The sequence below is a fragment of the Nycticebus coucang genome, chromosome 8 (assembly GCF_027406575.1).
Source record: "Nycticebus coucang isolate mNycCou1 chromosome 8, mNycCou1.pri, whole genome shotgun sequence".
Lineage (NCBI taxonomy): Eukaryota > Metazoa > Chordata > Mammalia > Primates > Lorisidae > Nycticebus > Nycticebus coucang.
The window spans coordinates 9,101,424-9,125,377 of record NC_069787.1 but is presented as its reverse complement, the minus strand read 5'-3'; the positions used below and the strand labels follow the sequence as shown (position 1 = coordinate 9,125,377).

General features: G+C 51.8%; 1 protein-coding gene across 9 annotated transcripts in view; it reads right to left on the bottom strand.

Annotated features, from left to right (window-relative positions):
- ATP2B2 (ATPase plasma membrane Ca2+ transporting 2) overlaps window positions 1-23,954 on the bottom strand; it is a 373,264-nt gene that overhangs the window by 114,823 nt on the left and 234,487 nt on the right. For all 9 annotated transcript variants that reach the window (XM_053600589.1, XM_053600581.1, XM_053600583.1 and 6 more), the window contains one exon: window positions 11,154-11,661. In XM_053600589.1, the coding sequence (XP_053456564.1) occupies window positions 11,154-11,352 (199 nt within the window). In that variant the 5' untranslated portion in view covers window positions 11,353-11,661. The remainder of the gene's footprint in view (window positions 1-11,153; window positions 11,662-23,954) is intronic.

The window sequence follows — 23,954 nt, the reverse complement described above, 5'->3', positions numbered from 1 at the left end:
TTGGGGGCGTCCCCCCTTCTAAACCAAATTCTTAGTCGTGTTGCTCCCCGGCTTGGGCTCCCTCCTGCCTCTTCATTTAAGCCCAAACTTTTTGCTTAACATTCACACTTTCTCACAGAGGGTTTGGGTGTGCGCTCTGGAACCACCTGTTTGAATTTAAATCCCAATTCCTCCTCTCGTTAGCTGTGTGACATTAGGCAAGTAATATCTTTGGGCCTCAGTTTCCTCATTTGTAAAAATGGAAAGAATGTTAACACTTCATAAGGTTGTCAGGAGGATTAAGTGAGGTAGTGCTGTATGTAAAGCTCTTAGAACAATGTCTGAAGCATCTATAACTCTCAGTTACTCCGATTTGTTACCATTAACTACTGGTTACTCTCTGCCTCAAGCCTCAGCCAAACAGAAAGAGGTATTCTTTCACGTACCCTCCCTCCTAGCCTCTGTACTTTTTTCCATTCTGTTTCCTTTACCTGGAGTGTCCTCCCTCACCACAAACCCTGCTCTATCCTTCAAACATTTTAATTTAAGTGCTGCCTCCTCCATGAAGCCCTCCAGGATCCTCCAGCCAGAAAAGCAGGTTCCCACCTCTCAACTCCTTGACATCTTGTCTAAAGCTATCTCACAGAAAGGGCAGACTCTTCCCAGCCAGAACTGGTCCCTGGGGTTATTTGCTGGGACCTCAGAAATTTCCAGGGGGCCCTCCCTTTGTGTTGGAGGCGAGGGCAGGTGGGTGCTAGGGAGCCATCGGCCAAAGCACTAATTTCCACTGACTATAAATAACTCTGGGACTGAAACCACAGCAGGGGCCTGGACTGCACCAGGAGGGGTAAGATAATCGTTGTGGGGTGAGAGGTGCCTGTATAAATAACTAACCTGGCCTGTCTGGGCCTCTCGGGTGACGGCCTGCTTCAGCTCTCTCCAGTTGAACTTGGGCCTTAGTGGGACCCAGGCTGGGTGAATGACTGAGGTCACACTAACATTAGAGATGGTCCAGGCTGAAATTCCTGAGAACCCTTCTCACCCCTTAGCCCATGTAACAGATAAAAAAACTGAGGCTCAAGGGGGAGAAATAGTTGAAAACCGGGGTCCAGGCCCCTGGGCTTCTGGGAGCCAGAGAACCGCAGCCAGGGAATGCCCGTGTCTGGTCAGCTGCTAAGCTCAGCCTGTGGGAGCCAGAGTGGGTGGGGCCCCAAAGCTGCCTGATAGGGGAGGGAGCTAGGCCAAGGCCTGGGGCAAAGGGCTGTGATGGGGCCTTAGCTGCCCACAAGGTCTCAAGGTCAAGAGACTTTAACTTAAAAGGGAAGAGACATGGGTCCAGCTGTGAGTCAGCCACCATTTGGCCAGTCTATGGCTGCACTGCTGGAGATTCTAAGGCAGTGAGTCTCACAATTCTATGTCTGAGCCTGAAGGGGCCTCAGAGACCACCAGATCCACCTTTTTTATTTTCCAGATGGGAGACTGAGCCATAGAACAGGGTGGAGGGAGCACAGAGAGGGTCTTAGCCAGTGAGAGCTGGCGTCAGGCTGGCCCCCTTCTCTCCCCAGCCCAGTGTGTCTAAACACAGGTAGGTGGACCTCCAGTTCATTTTCTGGAGCCATATGCGTCCCCCTGGGGGCCCATCTGTGTGTGTTTTCCTTTGATCCACAGCTGGGATGGGCCCTGGGAGCTGGATATTGTTTGCTCCATTTTACAGATGTAACAACTGAGGCAACAAGAATTTATACGACCTGTGCCTCAAACCATGCCTTTAGACACTGTGGTTCATTAGTACTTACCTTCAGCATCGGAGGTGCTCAATTTTTTTCTTCCTTTCCTTTTCTTTATTCCAACTCTTTGTTAAACAAAACATCTTCTGCCAAATGCTTTACTACATAAACCAGATAAAAAAGGAGCAGCTTTTGGCCTGTGGTGGGTAGGAGGCTCTGAGGCCCCCCACCCTTCAGCATCCCTCCCTGTCCCCAGGCCACCAGGTAGCCCAGTCTAAAGACTTTCCCCAAACCCTCAGTTTCCCTGAGTCCAGAGAGTTCTCTGGCTCTCCTGCACTGGAGAAGGCTGTACTCAGGGCCCCTCTCCTGGAGCGGCAGGTCCGTCTCACAGTCACACGGGCTGTGCAAACAGGAGCAGTGTTGCCCAAGCTGATGGTCTGCATGAACAAACCACCTGAGACCCAGAGTCCACAAAAATCACTCTACGGTCCACAGGCTGGAGTCCTCTGTCCTTTGAGATACTTCCTGGGCTCCAGGCTCCACGAGTCCCTTGCTTCCCCCAGGCCCATCCTGGCATCCACCACAGGGCCTTTGCTCACCCTCCTTCTCCTATTAAGAGTTCACATCCCTCCCATTTCTGCACACTCAACTCCTCCCTGCCCCTCCAGGCTGAGCTGATGGGACGTTTCTCCCGGTTGTGTCCCAATCAGGCAGGGATCACTTGTCTTGGGTCTTTAGAACATTCTCTCTTGCTGCGGTTACTTTCGTCCTTAGTGGGCAGTGGACTGAGAGGTTATTTGTGCGTGTCCAGGGGCCAGAAAGCACCGCCCCTGGCCAGGCCTCTTGTGAGTGGGGCTGCCCTGAGCTTGCCTTTCCTGGCAGTTCCTGAATCACAGGGGTGGTGTGATGATTACACGACGCCTCAACAGTTAGCCTGGCCCGCTGTAAGTGCTCAGCGTGTGTTAACCGGTCTCTGCCATCACAGCTATAACTAGCATCATGGCCAGTAACTAGCGACACAGCTAGACTGGGGGAATCTTACGGGCAGGGGTGGTTTACAATCCACCTCCACACCTGCCTTTCCTGGGGACCCTTTGGGAGCTCTGGGGGGAGGGGTTAGGAGGGGCTCCTCCCTTTCCCCCACGGGCTGGACTGAGGCCCGGCACCCTGCCCCAGCTGTCTCTGTCCTTGCAGTTGTTTTCCTCTGACATCCCCCGACCCCTCGGACCAAGAGGGGATGTCCTTCATGGGTGCTCCTGTCCCCACCTGGCCACGTCACACATCCTGAAGGAGCATATGGAAGAGATTCTAGGTCTCTTCCCAGAAGAGCACATGCACTCCTCATCTACGCATAGTAGGTCCACGACATGTATTTGTTCAACAAATAAAAGTGTGTCCACCTCCATTGCTGCTTGGCGTGACAGAAGTGGGAGGAGAAGGGAGGATGTTCACTGAACACCTATATCCATCAGGTCTAGGGAGGGGGTGCTATGATCACACCATCTACAGATGGGGAAACTGAGGCTCAGGGAGAGGGAGTGACCTGATCAAGGCCCGTGGAGATGAGACTTGGAACCAATGGTCTCTTCATTTCCTTCCCTCTTCTGGGCACCGAGTGGATGCTTAGCGTTTAGTGCGTGTTTAGTCTGTGAAAGGATCGATGCCTTCACAGGAAGAATCAGGCTCCCATTCCTCTCCAAGCCTTTGTTTCCTGCTGTAAAGATCCCGGGGGACCATGTGTTGGAGGGGCCTGGCCTTTAGTTTGCACACAGTAAGTGACAGGCAGCAGGTAGCTTTGGGACTGATGCTGTCTGCATGGTGGGTCTGCCTAGAAAATTCTGTCCTCACAACCCACCTCCTACACACCTCTGGAGGTGCCTGAAGGCATAAAGCACCTGCTGAGCAGCATCACTCACTGGACGTAAAGTCTCCCTAGCCCTGCTGGAATCACTTGGAAGCCCTCTGGCCAGCTGCAGGGTTGGCCCTGTCCTGCGCTCTGCCCGCCACCCCCAGCCTGTAGAATTGTTTGCCCGGTGAGACTCTGCTGCCCGGGCCGGGGACAATCCATAGCAAACATTGATCGACACGTGGGTTTCTTTCATTGATGATTCAGAAAGATGTGTGGGTGGCATTCTGGAAAGTGTCCCCATGTGATTCACTGCAGCTTCACATCAAACTCTGCTTTTAAAGGATTGTTTTCCCCTAGTGGTAGAGGGGAGGGTTTAAGCCCTGCAAATCAAATAAGAGGCTGACATTTTTTTTCAAACTATAGACTCACATGTGTTGCTCAAACTCACTGATCTGCTCAAACTACCTTTTTCTTCTCCACTAATTAAAATCTAACATGTTCCTTAGAGTCGCACCCAGTTCCAGCAGAGAATACTAACAGCCAGTGCTGACCTAATATCTACTATGTGCCAGGTACTAAGTGCTCTACATATTATTTTGATTCTCACAGCACCACTATTATCCCATGTTGCAGATGAGATAACTGAGGCACAGAGAGAATAGATAACATGTTCCCGAGCAGGATAAGAAGTAGAGACAGAGCGGGGTGTGGTGACTCATGCCTGTGACCTTCGCACTCTGGGAGGCTGAGGTGGGTGGATTGCTTGAGTTCACGAGTTTGAGACCAGCCTGGGCAAGAATGAGACCTCATCTCTACTAAAAATAGAAAAACTAGCCAGGCATTGTGGCTGGCACCTATAGTCCCAGCTACTTGGGAGGCTGAGGTAAGAGGTACTCTTGAGGTTGCTGGCTGGGCGTGGTGGCTCATGCCTGTAATGCTAGCACTCTAGGAGGCTGAGGCGGGAGGATCATTTGAGCTCAGGAGTTTGGGACCAACCTGAGCAAGAGCAAGATCCCATCTCTACTAAACAGAAAAAATTAGCTGAGCATGGAGGCACACCTCTGTAGTCCCAGTTACTCTGAAGGTGTTTGCAGTTGCAGTAAGCTATGATAATGCCACTGTATTCCAGCCCAGGTGACAGAGCATGACTATAAAAGTAAAGCCAGGATTTGGATCATGGCGTCATGTTGGCCTCTTCACTGCGGTGACCCTGGTCATAGATCTAGTTGGCCTGGACAGTCCCAGATTATGCTCTTATCCTGGTGTGATATTCATGGTGCTGAGGTTTGGCTGCTAGAATCTGTGGCCATGCCGTATTTGGTGCTTCGGAAACCTGCCTTCAGTCCTCAGTTGCCTCCTTAGTTCTTTCTGCCTTTCTCCCCACCCAGGCAACACCTGCCCCAAGTGCACAGAACACGTCTGCTCTGCTCTTCTGTCCCAGCACACAGTAGGGCCCTTCCACGCAGTAGGCCCTATGGTTTGCACCTTCATTCCTCCTCCCTCTCCCAGTCTCCATGTGGTTCGGCCCCTCTGGGGTAAGCATGTGACTGGATCTGACCTTTTAGCTTATTCCATCCTCTGGCCACAGGGATTGGTTCAGGAGTGGTCATGTGACCCCAGGTGGTCCAGTGAACGTCTATGCTGAGATTTAAGGGGGGACTATGAGGAAATAGGTGCGTTTGGCTGCTGGGGTGGCTGGGATGGAGGGTGTCAGCCTGAAGCTGGTGGAGCTCCCATGTGGTGAGACCTGGTAAGGCTAACAAAATCCTCCTGAAAGCATTTGAGACTCTGGATCCAGCCATGCCTGAGCCAGACATATCCCTGGACTTTTCAGTTGCATAATCCAGAAAAATTCTTTTCTGCATAAAGCGGTATGAGACGGGTTTCTATCAGATAGAGCCCTGACGAATAGAAGAACTCTGTAAAAACTGGAAGTAGATTCTTCTCTAGAAAACCTGCAAAGGACATTCAACTCACTGTCTCCAAATTCCAGAGAGTGAAAGCACAATTCCCATTTTACAGGTAAGAAAACTGAGGTTGTGAGAGTCTAAATATCCTCCCTGAGGTCACAAGCCCACTTAGTGACAGAGGTGAGGCTTGGACACCTCTCTGGCCTCTGCGCCTTCCCCTCATCCCTGCACCCATTTGTGAGGAGGCAGCTTGGTCTCCTCAGCCTCTTATATACTTTGATGAGTTTTTCTCCTCCAGGCCTTACACCTGACAGAGTTCTGGGCCTTAAAATGGAGCACAGGCCACTTCACATGGAGACCCTGGGTTGGGTCTGGGGAGGTGGGCTCACCCATCTCTGGCCGGTCAGTGACACCCCCATGGCTATGCTGTGTCTGGGCACCTCCCAGCCTCACCCTGCTGAGACACCACTGAGCCTGGCTGCCCTGGTTTTCCCACCAACCCCCAGGGACCCAGTGATCCTTGGGAAGACGGAGACAGAGAAACTAGAGCATGAGGCATGACAGACAGAAGCCCCCACCGCCTGCCCCGTCCCCTCCTGGTGCCCAGCTGCTGCAGCTCCAGGGAGGACCTGGGCCCTACCCAGTCCCAGGGGCATTCTTCAATGTTATATTTAGAAGCCCCTGCCATCTCCCATGGCCTGCTCTCTTGTTCTGCCTTAGCCCCGCTCTCTCCTCCACTTGGGCAGGCCATGGGATTCATACAAAATTAACCGGAGGTTCCGTTTCACAGTACGCCACAATATCCGGTTCCCACCCCACTCTGCTGCCACCCCCATCTCTGTCCACCTTGTGGTGAACATCCAGCAGGGACTGTCTGCGTTGCCCTGACAGCCCAAAGCATGGTGTCAGGAAGTGAGGGACGAGGGCTGTGCATGCTGTGGCTCAGGGCAGGGCCACGCTGGGCTTGGGGAGCTGGAGCCAATTGTTCCGTGGGTGACATGAGGTGTCCTGTGTCCATCCCCAGGCCTCTAGCCTTCTGTCCCATGCCAGGAGGGCAGGAGGGGCAGCAGGGTATCCCTTGCCTCTTCTTGTCTCTCCCCTCCTTCTCTCCACGAAGGGAAGAGTTCCTGGTGCTGGGGACAGTGGAGAATGACACAGAGCTCCTGCCTCCAAGCCTCCCAGACCACCCCACACTACTCAACCGTCTTTCCGCCTCCTCTCCTAGCATATTCACTCTTTGTCAGGCACCATTACCATCTTATCTGATTGCCTAATTTTTTCATGGGGTTGGGGTCTATGCATGTTGTTTTTTAAAAAATAAACGCCTTGGTATAATAAGGGCAGGGACAATGAACACCACTTGCTAAGTGTCTTGGGTCCGCCTCGCACGGTGGCGTCCCTAACTTCATCCTCACACCGTCCCCACGAGGTAGGCACTGCTTTCATCCTCATTTCACTGATGAGTTGACTGAGGCTCAGAGAGGTTAGATTTAACTCTCCCATGTCCCTTGAAGAGAAAGCCCCTCAGGATTTGAACCCAGGTCTCTGGGACTCGACCATCCCAGGCTGGAAGGGAGTGAAAGGAATGGGAACAGCAGAGGCAGAAGGGAAGGGCGTTAATCAGAACGGAACAGAACCAACAGTGGAGGCAGACCTCACAGGGAGCCAGGTTGCCTAACAGGTGCACCTAAGTTGGTCCACCAGGTGGAAATCCCCACATGCTGAGCCGTGGGAGCTGAGCCCATGTGCTCTGGGTGGGAGTTGATTCCTCATGGCCTCAGTCCCCCTTTGTCACTTGCAGAGATCGTTTTGCCTAAAATTAGCCGGACATGAGCAGGAAGGCTAATTTATGCATGGCCTGGAGCATTTCCTGCAGCGTGACTCAGAGGCCAGGCCCTGCTCACGTCAGCGGGTTAGGGGTAGGGAGTGTTGGGAACAGCAGCCTGAGTTCCATCTGGAGCCAGCACAGCACAGGCCACGCAGCTCTTAAACTGGTGGCTGGAGGCGGGGCCAAGCATGTCTCTAAATCACAAGAGAGCCGGACAGACACTGCACATGAGAAGTAGAGGGAGGAAACTGTCCCAGCGGTCCCATCCTACTCAGGCCTGACAGTGGATGCTTCGGAGCACTGTTCCCAGGTGGACATCCTTGGCTCTGAGCTGGAAACATGCGGCTGTGCTGTCACAGGGGGTTGCATTCAAAGCCTGCTCTGACGTGAACAGTGATGGTGACCTTCAGCCCTCATACTCTTCCTCTGCAAAATGGGATAACAACACCTGCTCCCAGGAACGTGTGCAAAAAGGATGCCTAACAGCCTTGTAAATCCAGTTCCTGATGAGCAGGTCCGGGACAGTCACATTCCACCCTTTCTGGAGAACGTGACTGCTTTCTCCTGAGCGATGAGACTTATCATGAAAACAACAACAAGGGCTGGCATTTATTGAGCACTTAGATGCTGGACACTTGGCCTAATCTTATTGGATGTGTACGACCTACTTTATAGTTGAGGAAATGGAGGCGTTCAGTCTCGGGGGCAGAATCTTACCGTACAGAACTACCCACGTGTCAAGAGACTGTTCTAAGCTACTTTGGTCCTCACCGCATCCCACATCCCTGTGAGGTCATCACCCCCAATTTACAGATGTGCAAATGGAGGTGCAGAGAGGCTGAGTGACTTGCCGGGAGTCCCTTCATCCTCACACCGTCACAGCAGAGAAGCAGAGCTGGGTCTGGAACCCAGGTCGGCCAAGTCTAGAAGTGTATCATGCTCTCTGCCCCTCCTCAAACCTCTTCCAGCCCTACCTCTCCCAGCACCATGGGAGATCCTTCTAGGAACCAACGAGGCAGGAGCTCTAGTAGACGTTATGATGGGCTTTCCTCCTTCTCAGAGATCTTTCTCATCAGAGATCTTATTTGGTCCTCATGAAAAATTTGGAAACTAATGCCCAGAGAGGTCAGATGAAAGGCCAACAGCCACACAGCTGGCAGGCCACAGAGCAATAGTCAGAGTTGTCATTATTATAATCCATTTTACAGATGAGAAAACTTAGTCCTTGATTTGCCATATAAAGCCCAACTTTTGTTAGCATACTCTTATTCTGTGGAATTCCCTCTAAGAAACATTGCTCTGGGCCATGTTACATGTCTTCCCTTCTCTTTCCTCTATAGTCAAGTCCAAATGCCTCCTCCAGGAAGCCTTCCTTCAATTCCACTACCCCCCTAGCTTTTATCACTACTGCGAGTCCCAGGGCCCTTGCTGCACTCCGTCTCCATCATCTGCTGCTGTTTGAGCTGCTCAGGTATCTGACAGCTGCTCCCTGTGGGCTGGGACTCAGTGGCCCAGGCACCAAGGTAGGCGCTGGATGTACAGGGAGAGCAGACAGGGCTCCTGCCCTCCGGTACGTACACGCACCCTCAGCAGTTCAGAGTGGAGGATCCAGGAACCACCTGGCTATGGCCCTGCACAGTGCTGAAGCTTGGTGGTGTGCTGCTCAATCCCCTGGGGCCTGGAGAGCTTTCCTGTGGGACGGGGAGGGTGGATTTCTTAAGGGGTCCATGGCCTAGCTTTGAGGGGTTCTGAACACCCAACGATACTGTGAGGCACATCTGTTGCATGCAATTGGCTGTTTATCTGGGGACAGGGACTACAGCTTCTATCAGGGTCTGACCAGGGCCCAGAGACATTTAAGAATTCTTGACTGAGAATTCTTAACCAAGTGAATCTCCTGGTCCCCAATCAAATGGCAAAGGCCACCTGGGCACCGTGGCCTTCCAGCAGGCCTGGTGATCCATCCTGATGGTGGAGGTTATTAGCAGAAATGGGTGACCACACGAGGCTGAGGCCAAAAGTTCCCAAGCAGAGCTGATACCCATCTTAGGACCACATGAGGCTGTTTTCAAGCCCTGAGCTGGAATTACACTGTGAAGAAAGGCTGCTTCCTCTGGTCCCACTCTTCCCACCCAAATAAAAGAGCATCAGGCAAGAAGGTGTATCTAGACTTCTCAGCTCAGTCCACGGGCAACATGCCAGCGAGGGTAGTTAGTGCGGGAAGAAGAGCCAGTCTTAGTTTTTCCTCCTGACCCAGACCAGCTGACACAGAGGGACACAGACACTGGGGAGATGCTGGGCACAGTGGGGTGCAGCACACATGCTGCCGAGGGTGCCCAATTGGCCCTGGTGGGCACCAGCAGCCTTTGCAGGACACGCATTCAGGACAAGAGTCCAGCAGTGCCCAGGATACAGGGATCGCAGGAGACAGGTTTCTGCAGTCCAGAGGCTGCCTGCCTCCCACAGTGTACGCTATACCTGGGGATGGGATGGTCCTCTACTTCTCCTTAGAATAACCAAGGCTGCCAGCTATTGAGCACCGACTGCATGCCCAGGTGTACACTAGGCACTGTCAGGTAGGCATTGGCTTATATTTCAGAGGAAGAAACTGAAGGTTGCTGTAGCCTCTACATAAGTTGCAGGGCTGGGGAAGCGTCAGGGAGAGCCTCAGCCCCATGCCTTTGGGTTTATGTAGGGACCTCTTCTCCTTTCCAGCAAGGGGAAGGTGTGTTGGGACAAGTAACCAAACTCTGAGCTCTGGTGCCCAACAGGGGCTGGCTTCCCTCCTCTCTGCCTCGTGGCAGATGACCTAGCTTTGGTCCTCTGCAGGAAAGCCCACAGGTGCTGAAACCATCTCTCTCTGGAGATCCCTGGGCTGTTCAGATGTAAGAAAGCCCCTCTTCCAGGCTCGGCACCTGTAGCTCAGCACCTGTAGCTCAGCAGCTAGGGCGCCAGCCACATTCGAACCAGCGCTGGCGGGTTCGAATCCAGCCTGGGCCTGCCAAACAACGACAACTACAACCAAAAACTAGTCGGGCATTGGGGTGGGTGCCTGTAGTCCCAGCTACTTGGGAGGCTGAGGCAAGAGAATCGCTTAAGCCTAAGAGTTTGAGGTTGTTGTGAGCTGTGATGCCACAGCACTCTACCCAGGGCGACATAGGGAGACTCTGTCTCAAGAAAAAAAAGAAAAAGAAAGCCCCCCTTCCTAGGGCATCTGTCACCCTTCCCATCGCGGCCCATCTTCCTGCTGCCTAGTCTGCTGAGCGCTCTACTGCCACGCAGCCCTAGAGCCCCGTAATGCCAACTGGAGTCTGGCTTTGGGAGAGGCAGACATGATGCCAGCCCCGTGGCAGGGGACGGGCAGCTGGAATCAGCTGGATATCAGCAGTGCTGTGGTTCCATGCTCAAGCCCACTCAAGGGAATTCCTGGGGTCTGGAAAAAGGGAGGATGGGACCCAGGTAGCTAGAACCCCTAATCTAACCACAGCAGGCTAAGTGTAGGAAGCAGGAGCCCCACCTGGATGGTCCCACCTTGTCACCCTCCTGTGCCTGCCTTGGAGACCAGATGCCTCCCAGCTTCTTAGGATGCTGCCCTGTGCAGTGGGGGAGCTCTCCCGTAGGGCCAGTTGGGCATCATGTCTCCGGAGCAAGGCCTGGGCCCGGCTCTCCTTTTGTGGTTCTCTTTGCAGGTATCCTGGGTTAGACCTCAGCTCGTGAGATCCTGTTCCCTGGCCTATCGACGAGGCCAGAACACACCAGAATGGTCATTAAATGCTGTTAAATGTGACTATGGTCACTGGGACTGACACAGATGGTGGCCCCCTAAGCTGTGGCTCTGGGTTTGAGCCTCTTGCACCTACCTTCGACAGGTGAGGTTTTGAGGCGCCGGCAGATGGCTTCGGTGTCCCCGTAAGTCTCCTTGATCTTGACCACAGCCTCGGTGCCCCGCAGTTCCATGAGGGAGCGGAGCTCCTCCATCGTGCACCCGAATTCGCCCCCATGGCTCGACTCATTTCTTTGGTTTTTGGAGTAAAAGTCGCTGTTGGTCATATCACCCATGTCTCCTGCAGTCCCTGCTCGGGGTGGGCCCGAGGGTCAGCGCTGGACAAGAGGTGACGGCTGCTGTGGCTGTCCTCAGCACACCCTTGCTGGATGGCTGCAGCTCTGGGCGGCCAACTCTGGGTCCTGGGGGGAGGGGTGGCCGAGGTGGGCTGGCGACAGCAGTGGTGAGCTCCAGGGGGTGTCCCCAGGTGTGGGGTGAGGTCCAGGGGCTAGAGGGGCTTAGGGCTGTAGACCCAGGAGTCTCCATTCAGTGGGGTCCATGCTGCTCCCTGGAGCTGGCATCTACATGGTCAGGGGCAGTGGTTCCTGTGGGGATAAGCACAGAGTGGGTGACAAGGGTCCAGCCTCATGGGACAGGTGCTCAAGGAGGCCGTATGCACACATACAGCATCCCAAGTAACACAGCCTACACAGACGTACCTGGGCTCGGGTGTTTCCCACAACACCCTCAATCCACCAGCACACGCTGCAAATGCAGGTGGTACCAGCACTCACCTCGGCACCCATGGTCTGCTCTCTGAAGGCACAGCCTCACAACACACTTTAACCCCAGCTGTCTACTGTGTCATGTAACACACCGACTTCCCAGCGCACACTCTTAGGCCCTGCCTCACTGCCACACACTTGTACTGACACATGGGCCTCACTTCACACCACTCTGATGGACACCCCCATCCTCCATGTAGTCACAGGTCGTCACACTTCTAAGCATATAACTTAACATCCTCACTCCTTTCCCTCAAAAATACCTGTACTCATGGGCCCTGGGAGCATACCCAGACCTGGTTTCCCTCTTTCTCTCACTATCCTCAGCATGCTTACATAGACCCCAAGCCCACACAGGGTATCTACCCCCCTGGACACAGCCCCTAGGCCCCACACACAGACGTTTCCCCACACATGCCATCAACGCTCACCCTCACCTGCTCTTCTCCTACGCTCCCTCCTGTTCTCACAGGTGTGGGGATGAGAGGAAGGTCCCCACTGTCACCCACAGCCCCCAACGACATTAACAAGGCCCTCAGCCCAGCCGAGAAGCCAGCTCATGCATATCCATGAGAAGGTCTTGTGCCCAGATCTTTGTCCCCAGCATGAGCTTGGGTCGTGGAGCCTCACCTGGGGGCCCCCAGAGACCAGAACCATGGACAGCAACCGAGCCTTCCTCTCTGGAGCCCAGCAGGAGGAGGTTCTCACTGCCCGCCCGGCCACCCTTGCAGAAGTGCGGCATCTGTGGGGCTGCCAGGACAGAATCCAATCCTCCCGGACACCCAACACCGGAGGCTGAGGCCCTGGCAAGCGTTGGGTGACAAAGGGCCCCTGCTGAGCTCGGCTGGGCCTGGCACAGGGACAGCTGGCCATCCTGGGTCCAGGGCAATGAGAGGGAGGAGATGAGAGGATGGTGGCGCTGAGCCCCGTGTCCCAGCCCCAACTCCTCTCCTGCCCTGAACCTCTTCTTCACAATCCTTTTGTCTTTCACAGATTTGGGGGCTGAATATTCTAGGGTTAATTTCGTTCTCCCACCGAGGAACCTGAAGCTCAGAGAGGGAAAGGCCCTCATCCAGAGTCCAGAGGAGAGAAAGAAAGTTAGGCAAGAGAGGCCGGGTTCCTGGCCTCCAGCCCTGAGCTCTTTCCCCTTCCCCTAGGGGGCGCTCCAGCCCTTCTCTCTGAAGAGCCCAGGCTGGTGGGTGGATTGAGCCTGGCAGTGGTTAAGAGCAAAGGATCCAGAGGAAGAGTGAGTTGGGCTCAAATCCCAGCTCTCCCAAATCCTGGCTGTGGCACCCTGGGCACATCTGTAAAATGGGGAAAGGGACAGCCACTCTCCACCTCCCCTGTGTCCCAGCCAGCCCTGAATTTACTGGGAACTGATTATAAATCATGTTTAAATCCTGTATGTTTCTACCTGGGGTGTGGGGCTTCCCAGTCACAGGTCAGGGGGTGCTGAAACCACAGAGATGCCTTTGATGCCTTTCAGAAGGGACACTTTTACTCAAAGACGCAGGAGGAAGCATTATTATTTCTTCTTCTTGAAACAGAGTCTTGCTCAGTCGCTGTGGTGTCATAGCTCACAGCAACCTCAAACTCCTGGGCTCGAGGGATCCTCCTGCCTTAGTCTCCCAAGTGGCTGAGACTACAGGCATCCACCACGATGCTCAGATAGTTTTTCTATTTTTGTAGGGATGGAATATTGCTCTTGCTCAGGCTGGTCTTAAAGTCCCGAGCTCAAGTAATCCACCTGCCTCGGACTCTCAGGGTGCTGGGATGACAGGTGTAAGCCACCAGACCTGGTCAGGAAGCATTACTTTTACATTGGGGCTGGCAGGTGTCCTACAGAGGAGAACACAGAATGGATAGGATGCTTCAAGAAGAGGTGTGAGATGCCAAAGAAATTGTGTGCTCGCTGCCCCACCTCCTCCTGCTCCTTGGCCACAGATGGATCATACACCATCCACAGAACCCATGAGTTTTGACCCCAACAGTGTATTCCTGGGAGGTGCTTTTGAGGCAAGGACCAAGAATGTCTGTAAGAACAACAACAATGTCCCCTCCCCATTTCTTGAGGATCTGTTATGTATCAGGTCCCTGGTTAAGAGTTCTGTGTATGGTGTCATCCATCCAAGGTAAATTTTAGGGGGTTGGGGGTTTAGTATGGCTAGAAAATGCCTGGCTCCTAGTAGGTTCCTCATAAATAAATGTTGAATGAATAAATGAATGAACAAAGAGCAGACAGATGATATCTCACGAAGTTTCTACAACCCTCTGAGGTGGACACTATAATTATACCCATTTTATAGAGAAAGAGAATGAGGCTCAGAGGGGTGAAGTCACTTGCCTAAGGTCACACAGTGGAGAAATGTCAGGAAGTGGAAGACCTTTGTAATCTTAGACCTTGGACTCTAGTCCTCTACCCTGTAAGAAAGAGCTGGTTAGGAGCTGGTCTAGGATCTCGGGCCTCTCCAGGGAGAGTGCTGGCATTCAGGATTAGGGCTGAGTGTTCCACTTCCCCTGTTAGAAGCTGGTGCAGACCCTCAGCACAGCCTCCCTTGCCAGGCTAGAAGCAGCTGCAGGAGGCAAGGGGACACCTCCGGCACCTGTGGGCTCCTCGCACCAGGCCCAGTGCAGGGAGGCAGCAGGAGCTTTTGGGCTCTGCAGTGCCCTGCCCACTGCCTGCTCAGTGTGAATGGGCTTTGGGAAAGTTCAGGGATCTGGGTAGAGAAAAAACAAACGGCTGGAGTAAGACAGGGACCAAGGGCACAGTCTTCAGGAAAGAAGGGAGTTAATGAGGCTGGGGCTCCTCCAGGCCACTGCAGTGGCTCTGGGCCTTTTCAGTGGCTGGGGCTTCGAGGAGAGATGGGTCTGAGGAAGGTGGACCCCAGCTAGGGGGTAAGGGCTGAGGAGGTGATTTGACTGGGAACCTTCCAGAACAGGCTTTGTTTTCCCAGGAACAAGAGTTGAGATGAAGAGATGGAGACTTTCTGTTCAAAGGGAACTCAGGACTGACCTGGGGCTGCAGGAGGGCTCAGTCCTGGGTAGTCAAGCAACAGGCATAGGCCAGGTGAAGGCAAAGCCAGGTGAACATTTGTGACCCCCACACCTGCCCCTAAACTTACTGGTGTAGTTGGAAGATCGCTCTGTGCAGTTGGAAGATCACTCTGAGTGAGTGTCTCAGAGGTGTCCTAGGGGGCTAAGAGGGGGAGCTCTGGAGTTACTGGGTTCAAATTCTGGCTCCTTCACCTCCCAGATGAATGAGCAAATTATCTTTGGTTTCATTATCTTAACAAAAAGGGGAGGAGAATAATATTTATCTCATAGGTGTTATGAGTTTCAAATGAGTATTTCATGTAAAATACTTAGAACCAAGTCCAGCACAGGGTAAGCACTGAGCAATTATTTTGATTATTACTGTCAATCCATACAACTACTTTACAATGTAGGTAGTTTTATTATCTCCCTAGAACATATGAGGAAACTGAGGCCAAGAGAGGTAGAGTAAGTTGCTTGAGATCACAGGGGTAGTGAGTGGTGCAGCTGGGATTCGAACCCAGGCAGTCTGGGTCCAGAAACACAGTCCCAACCAGGATGCTTTGTTGCCTCCTCTGGTGACTCTCCCTCATGAGATGCTTAAACAAAGTGCCATATGTGAATGAAACTGCTTTGCAAACCACAAGGGACTTTCTAAATCCGAGGTGCTGTTTTCTATCTGTCCCCTTGCTACCTGTGGCGTGGCTTACAGGCACTGATAATTACAGCTCTGACAGTACAAGCTATGGGAATCGTTAGCAGCAATTATATCTGTGATCACAACAGTAGGCATGAGTTAATGGGCTACTGTCGATTTTAATGACTGCTGTGTTAAGATGAACAATAATCTTCAACTATCCATCCATCCATCCAACCATCCATTCAATGATGTGTTTGGGGCTTCCACTCAGTGCCAGGCACTGAACAATCCAGACATGGTCCCTGCTCTGCATGAGCCCACAGTGAGGAAGAGGGACAATTTAATCAGTGACTTCCCTGACTTGAGGGGTTTGTTGTGGTGGAAAGTCCCAGGTGCTGTGATGCCCCAAGAAGGAGATCTGACCTGGCCCAGGTTGAAAGAGAAAGTTTTTCCTCTCAATTCTGAGTAGGAATTTTTTTTTTCTGCAGGCAACTCAGGATTTGAGTCAAAAGATGAACCAGGAAGAAACTGAAAACAACTATTGGTTAGTAAACATTTGGGAGGGACACAGTAAAAAAGTGCAGGAAGGGATGAGTGTGAGCAAGAACGGAAGGACAAAACTCGGAGAAAACAAAATCAGTTGTAAATCAGACGAAAAAAAAGAAAAGGAAAAGAAAATCAGAACTCTGCCCTGCAGCTGGCTGATGGATCATCCCTTGTCCGCTTCTTCTGATTGACTGGCTCCTCCCTCTTCATCTCACAGGCTCCTGCACAAGGTCATCCCTGCCCTGGACATCTAGGTTTTTCCTTCTAAGTTGCCGTGCTAACTTCGGTATTTGCTCTGACTTGTTTGAAACTTGTGACGTCTACCGGCTCAGAAGCACTTGCGTGATGTGATATCACTACAATCATCTGAACCCACCAGGTGCCTGAATCCTGCAGTCTGCCACGGATCTGCACAGAAGGCTGCACTATCTGGGCCTCTGCCTCCCTATCTGCTGCTGTCCTGTGCAGCTCCCATGTCCCTTCCTCGGAAGCCTCGCCTGGCCTCCCAGACTGAATAAATGCTCCCCACTCCCACACACCTCACTTCAAACTTTATTGCTTGGGCCTGATTAACTGTCTTGTTGCCCCAGGAGCCTGAGAGCTCCATGACAGCTGTGGGCGTGTCCATTCTGCACCCAGTGCAGTGCCTGGCATCCAGAAGGCACTCAATAAATGCTGATGAGTGAATGCCTACCTTAAAGGCTTTCCGGGGATCAGGGAAAGACATCAAAATATGTAGTCATGGTTTTTCCTTCAAGATGCAGCCCCTGCCCCCACCCCAGTTTCTCTTCCTTGTAAAGAGGCATTGGCATGAGGTGAAGCTGGGGCAGGCAGCTGTCCCCTCAGCCACAGCCCCACCAGATCTGATGCTCTTGTTGCCACAGCCAAACATCACATGACCCGCCACTGTAGGGCTGAGGGATTCAATGAGCCCTGTGACCTTGCAGAAGTCACCCAACCTTGCTGGGCTTCTTCTGGCAAGTGGAAATGACCCTGTCTGTCTTACAGGTTGTTGCAAGGACCCAGTGAGACCCGGCTCCTGGCTCGGGACAGACATTGTACAACACTGGCTTCCTCAAGTGTCTTACCCTCTCTCCCCCAGGCGTGCCACCCTCATGGTTGTGATGAGGTTCACTTGCAGCCAGCTCTCAACATTGTGCAGGTGGGCACCTGTCCTAAGCAGTGGGCACACCTGTTTAGCCCGGCATGGAGCCAGTTCTGAGTCCAAAGAGGTTGTACAACATACTAGGGGGTCATACGGCCAACTAAGGTACAAGCTGAGTGAGAAGTTCCTTCCTGCTCTGGCAGTGTGACCCTGACCAAGCCCATTTCCTCTCTGGGCCTCAGTTTCCCCTTGGGGAAAGTGAAGGGATTGGATTAGCATTCTCTGGAGTCCCTTCAGGTTCTGGAGTTCTGGAGTTCCCTCCAGGGCCATTAGAATCCAGGAGAACACTCTGATAACATTGGATTTATGCATTTCAGCTTCATCTTACTAGCATTTAAATGACCCTGTATGGTTATATTTCAATGACTCAAGAATACGCTAGGGGTGCCTTAATAAAAAGTATTTGCCCGGAGAGAGGCTGGCAGAGAAAGGAGCAATACACACACACACACACACATACACATATTTATATATATTTGGGGTTAATTTAATAAAGAAAGAATCTATCTTTCGAAGGAAGGATTAAAACGTCAAAAAAAAAAAAATCTCCCAAACCAACAGCTTTTCTGATCCTAACTGAAGGATGTGGCTGGGATGGGCGCAAATGAATTAGGTACTAAAAATAAATTTTGGATGCTAAATCCTTCTGTTTTAAGATGGCCTGAATTTAAAAGCCACCTTGATATGTATTTTTAAAGTCACCTTTTCCTTTGAATCACCCCTGGGAGCAGTGACTGAGACAGGGACACAAGTCCAGTTTGGAGGTCCTTGGTCACTGAGGCCTGGCTCTGACAGATACTTGCTGTGCAACTGGGTCAGGGCTTTTTAACCTCTCTGTGCCTTGGTTTTACCTTCCCCCAGATAAAGACAATCCCACAGCCTACTTCACAGGGTTTTGTAAGAATTAATTGGGATAGAACTTAGCACAGTTTCTGGCAAGAAGGAAGCAGTTGTTAAATGGTGACAGTTCTATAATAATTTAACTGTCCCTTCCTCTACCTGCTGCTAAGCCAGACTATCCCCACAGTGGTGTCTCTAAAATAGAACTCAGATATGACTCTGCCACACCCACTAGACTCCGTCACCTTTCAGATGGCTGAGAAGCTAGCTTCTTTTCTGCTCTGGTCTTGCTGAACTATCTCTAATTCACAGGCTGGGACATTCGCTTCCCTCTCTTGGCTGCAAATTCTGGCCTTCCTGTCGGGGCCCCGCTTCCCCGACAGAGGCTCACCCTTCCTCTGTACTGAGTCCAGGAAAACAAGTGAATTCAGCCAGGGACAGAGGAGCAAGAGCTCATCCCTTGTCCTCACACTGACAGCCTCAGCTACACTCTGAGAGATCCCTGCCTGGGAGAGGAAATCTCTGCACATATGTGCAAGGAGAGAAAGCCTGGTAGTGAGTGTGGGTGAGCTAGATCAGTGTGGGTGCACAGGGTCAGTGGGAGCACATTATGGTGAATGTGTTGGTGTGAGTGGGATGGGAGCTGGGGCACAGCTGTGTCACAAAGAGTGGTGTTAGGTTGGGGCTATAAGTGACTGTGCTTTTGTGCGTGTGAGGGTCCTTGTGGTGTGTCAGAGGATGTGTGCTTGTTGTGAGTGAGCCTGAAGGACAAGGCATGCCATGCAGGTCTATTGGAGCATGTCAGCATGAAGCGTGTGTTTGTGCGTAAGCCAGACGTACTGTGCCACACCTGTTTTTGAGTGTGCAAGCCCATGTGTGTGCATGCACATCAAAGCTGATGATGACAATCTCAGCTCCAAATTCTCACAGTTGAGGGGAGCAGGGAAAGAGGAATTGAAAATGAATACCTCAGAAGCAAATTTAGTGCTATTTTTAGACAACTCCTATTCTGTTAACCAGAAAAGGAAAATCTAAAAAAAAAAAAAAAAATCCCACAGAAACAGCCTTGCATCAGCCTTGAACACACAGGTGGCAGAAGCTGGCCTGGGAATGGGCAGTGAGGGACCCACGCCTTCTTGTGTAGCTCTTCTCAATCTCATGACTGGCCTGAAGGAGGGTAGGTCTGGTCCCTAACTTACCACGGGGGCCACCTCTCTCCACTGACCCCTGTTCTCCAAAGAAGATGCCAATGTTAGATGGTGGGAAAAAAATCTTCCATTTTGATCCTCCATCCACCCATCCACCCATCCATCCACCCACCCACCCATCCACCCACCCATCCACCCACCCATCCACCCACCCACCCATCCATCCATCCATCCACCCATCCATCCACTCACCCATCCATCCACCCATCCACCCATCCATCCATCCATCCATCCACCCATCCACCCATCCATCCACCCACCCATCCATCCACCCATCCATCGCTGTTCACAACTCATTCATTCACCCACCCATCTACTCATCCATTCAGCCATCCATCTACCCACCTGCCTATCAGCTGTACATGCAACCATCTATCTATCCATCTCTCAATTCATTTATCCATATAACCATCCAATAAAACTAAGGATCTGTATTTCAGGCCCTTCCCTGGACACAGGGAATATGGGGAAAGCAAGAGAGATGCTCAGAACCTCCTTCATGCTGTTTAACATCTTTGCCACAAAGATCTCTTTGTCACTCTGCTACAAAAAGCCCCAAGGTAACCCCAACTTCATGATCAGGATCTGCAGCCTGAGCTCTACACAATTTTTGGTTTAGATTTTGGGAGGATTTATAACAAAAGTGGTCCTTTCCTGGGGACCAGATCCACTGGGTCCCAAGGTTGGTTTGACCACTAGTGTTAATAGCAATTGCTTGGTGGTATTATATCCCCTACTTTACAGGCAAGGAAGCTGGGGCTCAGCCAGGTCATGGATGGCAAAGGGCATATAGATAGGACTTGACAAGTGTAAATTTGTCTGCTTCAGTCCAAACCCTGTGTTACGTTGCCTTCACCAACTTGAAGTATGACCTTGGGCTAGGGCCTCCTCTCTCCTGCCTCAGTCTCCTCTTCTGTAAAGTGACGATGTGAGCTGGACAAATGCTAAGCGTTTAAGGTCCATTTTAGCACCATCCACAAGGATTCTCCCACTTTCTGATCCTTGCTTCTCAGGGCACACACAATTCCCTGGGCTTCTTTGTTGACACCTCATCCCCAGCAGGAGCAGGTGTTCCAGTTGTAGGCTAAGTCTTGGTTGGCTTGAGACTAAAGGAAGGACAATTCCCTGGAACCAGGAAGGCATAAGCTGAGCAGAATGCACCTTCTGCCTGTTGCTTTTGCTGTCCCCCTCAGGCCTCTGCACAGCAGTGTGTGCCTTCCAAAAATTTTGCCCTTTATGCACTCCCTGTTTAGACATCTTCCCTTTTAAGAATTTTTGCAAGTTTTTTGATGAAGCTAAAACAGTTTAGTGAGATTGCCACTAGCAGATGGAGGCAAGAAAGCCTGGTGGAGGCAGAAAAGTGTTGGAGAGGTTTCACTTTGGGCTGTAAGAAAGAGGACATGGAGTGGGAAAGCTGGGGCGGAAGCCCTGCCTGGGAGGCAATAACTGTGCTGGGTATTGTTCTTTGCTTCTTCTAGCCAAATACCTCGGCCGTCCCTCGGCCTCATCTCTTGCCCTGCCTAACTCTTTCTGCAGATGCATTGAACTTCTTCGGGTCTCCTTTACAATGCTGGCTACCTGCAGTCTCCAGATCCTGACTGGTCTGACTGGCCACAGTGACTGTCTCTTTCTGCTCTCACCCACTTCCTTCTCTCCCACACCTGCCCTGTCCCCAGGGATTGCAAGCAGAGGCTTGGAAAAAGGATAAAAATGATGATAGCAGCAACATCAACAACGTCCTGCTATGTGCCAAGCACCATTCTACACACTTATTTAATCCCTCACAATAATCCTATGGACAGGTGTTGCGGGCACCTCCGTTTTGCAGAGAAGGCAGAGCATGCAGTGATTGGTGTAACTCTTGTGGGTCGGTGGGGCCAGCTCTCCCTCACACACAAGCACTGTTAAGAGATCCCCAGGCCCACTCACATCTTTCTTTCCAGAACATCAGACTCCTGCCTTGTTTTCTTGGTTTCCACAGTGAAAGACAGGATTCTTCTATCGGTCAGTGTTCTGACCACACATAACAGGTCACTGGCTGGTTGGCAAGTCCTCAGGCTTCACCTCTGACCATACAGGGCAGGGGCCCATGAGCTGTCTCTGGGGATGAAGTGCTGATGGATGGGCGGAGGTGGGTGCTGGGGAGGGATTGGGTGGCTGAGGTCAGGGAACCTGATAATGGAAGGCCCTCTCTCCCCGGCAGGCTGAACGGAAGAGCCCGAGAGAGAGCTGTCCATGTGGTCCTGGTGCTGACAGGTAGTAACGTTCCCAGGACAAAGAAGCTGGTCCTGGGGAACCGGTTCCACTGGGAGCTGTCCTCAAGACCACAGTGCTGAATAGGGATGGGGGGGTGGGCTTTTAACAACAAGCTGAGGAGCTGTCCACTTGCTGTGGTGCTGACATATAGCAGAGTGTTAAGTGCCCCTCGGAGTTTTCTAGGACAGTAAGGCAGACCAACAGTGTGGGGTGTCCCTCTGAATCTGGGGGTGCTTGGCTTGTTGACTGTACCGGGCCTTTTCTATGAATTCTGTGAGCAGGCAGTGAGCTGACTCTGGATATTTGGTGCTAATGCTCAAAGCCTGGTTTTCAGGATATGGGGCTGCTCCAGCAGGCAGGCCTGAGCCAACAAAATGACACGATGCAAAAGGTCACTCAGGGTCACTTAAGTGCATGCATTGAGGACTCATCTCAGTCCATCAGTGCCATCTGCCACTGCTGCCAGAAATTGCATTAGTGATTCATTTTTTTGCGTTGTTCATGGTCCTTTCCCTCAGGTTTCTGCCAGGACTGGGAGCATATTTAAGTGTTGGCATCTCAGTTTGACTGAATTTATTAAAGTCTTTCCTACATGGACTGGGGGAGGAAAAAAGTCACCCACAGAGGTGCCACGAGATGTGTCTAAGTTGGGAGATTACTTATGAACAGCTGATTGAGTCCTTGGGGGTCTAGATCAGAGAAACAGGAAGCTAAGGCTCGCAGGAAAGTCTTTATGTGCTCAGAGAATGTAGAAGCTAGGAAATCTGACTATATTGAGAAAGAGAGATTAAAAACAGAGAAAGTAGGACTCTCGGATTCAAAGGAGTGGGGAATGCAGAATGATGCAGTTACCAGCAGGGATTCACATACGTGTACTTTCCATCTGTACTTTTCACTACTGTGGCCAGTTACTGTTTACCTCTTCTAGGCTAAAGCAGAGGTGGTCCTGGCTTGTTGACTGTACACTGATTGCCTTCCACACATGAGCTCAGGTTATCTCCACCCAGAGTCTCCTTGGCAGAAAGCCAGAGATCTGAGGCTACCAACGTTGCCTTAGACCTGAAGATGATCAAAAGGCCAGGAAGCCAGAGGAGCAGCTGAGAGCAGCCCATTCCCTACCTCATGGCAAAGGGGGTCCTTTCCTTTCTCTGCTGATAAAAGCTTCTCTGGGTGGAGCTCAGGAACCTCAGAACAGGGCTGCTCAAAACACAGGTCTGCAGCTTCTGCCCTGCATAGATGAATGTGGCTGCTGGTGGGAATTGGGGATTCTACACCAACAGAACTAGTGCGTTGAGGTTCCTGTCCTCCCCCTCTGAGGCTCCCTCCCTCTCATAGCCAGAACTCCCCTGGTTCTGGGTCCTAGAATCCTGCCCTGCTCTTGTGGCTTAGTCTCTGGCTCAAAATCATCTCCACCTCCCTGTCCCTGACCATCCCAGTGCCACTTCCTGCTGGGCCAGGCCCTTCTGGAGATAATTCCAACCAGCTGACCCCAGGGGCCTTTTCAATCTTCATGTCCTTGCCCCTGGCTGATGTCTCTTCCCCTCTGTCCTCCCACTCCTTCTCTGGCCATATCTGCCCAGGTTTCTATTTTGGGCTAACTGTAGGCTTTCCCCATGGCCCTGCTCTTGACCTCCTTAAGGCCTTGCGTGGGCCTTATCTCCATGGGCAATATCACCCATCTGGCATCAACTCTCATCCCAATATGGGTGGTTTCCAAACTGACCTCTCCACTCGGTCCTTTCTCCCAAGCTCCAGAATCAACCCTCCTATGGCTACCAAACATCCCCTCCAAAGATCCTCTAGGCTCCCCCAAATGACCTCACCCTTCTGTGACCTCTGTATTACTCAGGGCATCTAAAGAACCTTCCCAAGCACTCATATTCGGACCCCTCTGAGTCACCCTTTACTCTGAGCCCTCCAGACAGATGCCTACACCCAGGAAGCATTAGCATAAGGCCTTGGGCTCCCTCTTCTCTCTTGCCTCCCAGGCTCCTGGCTCTAGTTTAGGCATCTGGTCTGCAGCTTTCTGACTAGCCCCATGGCCTTTAGGCTCCCCAGTCTCCACCCTTCTTCACTCCCCCGAGCATCGTGCTGACAGCGATGGCCATATAGAGTGGCTTCTATGTCAGGAGCTATGTGAGGCTCTGCACATATCTTATCCCACAACAACCCCACAAGGGAGGAATTATTATGCCTGTTTTAAAGATCAGGAAACTGAGGCTCAAAGAGGTAAAATAACACCATGTCCAAGCTCACATAGCTGACAAGTGGCAGAATTGGGGTATGCCTAACTCTAAAACTACCATGTTATGCCTCCTTTTGGATTTGAGCATGTCACTATCTGGATTAAAACCTTCACTGGCTCCCAGTGCGTATTTTATTTTATTTTTCATTTCATTTTATTTTTTTAGAGACAAGGTCTTAG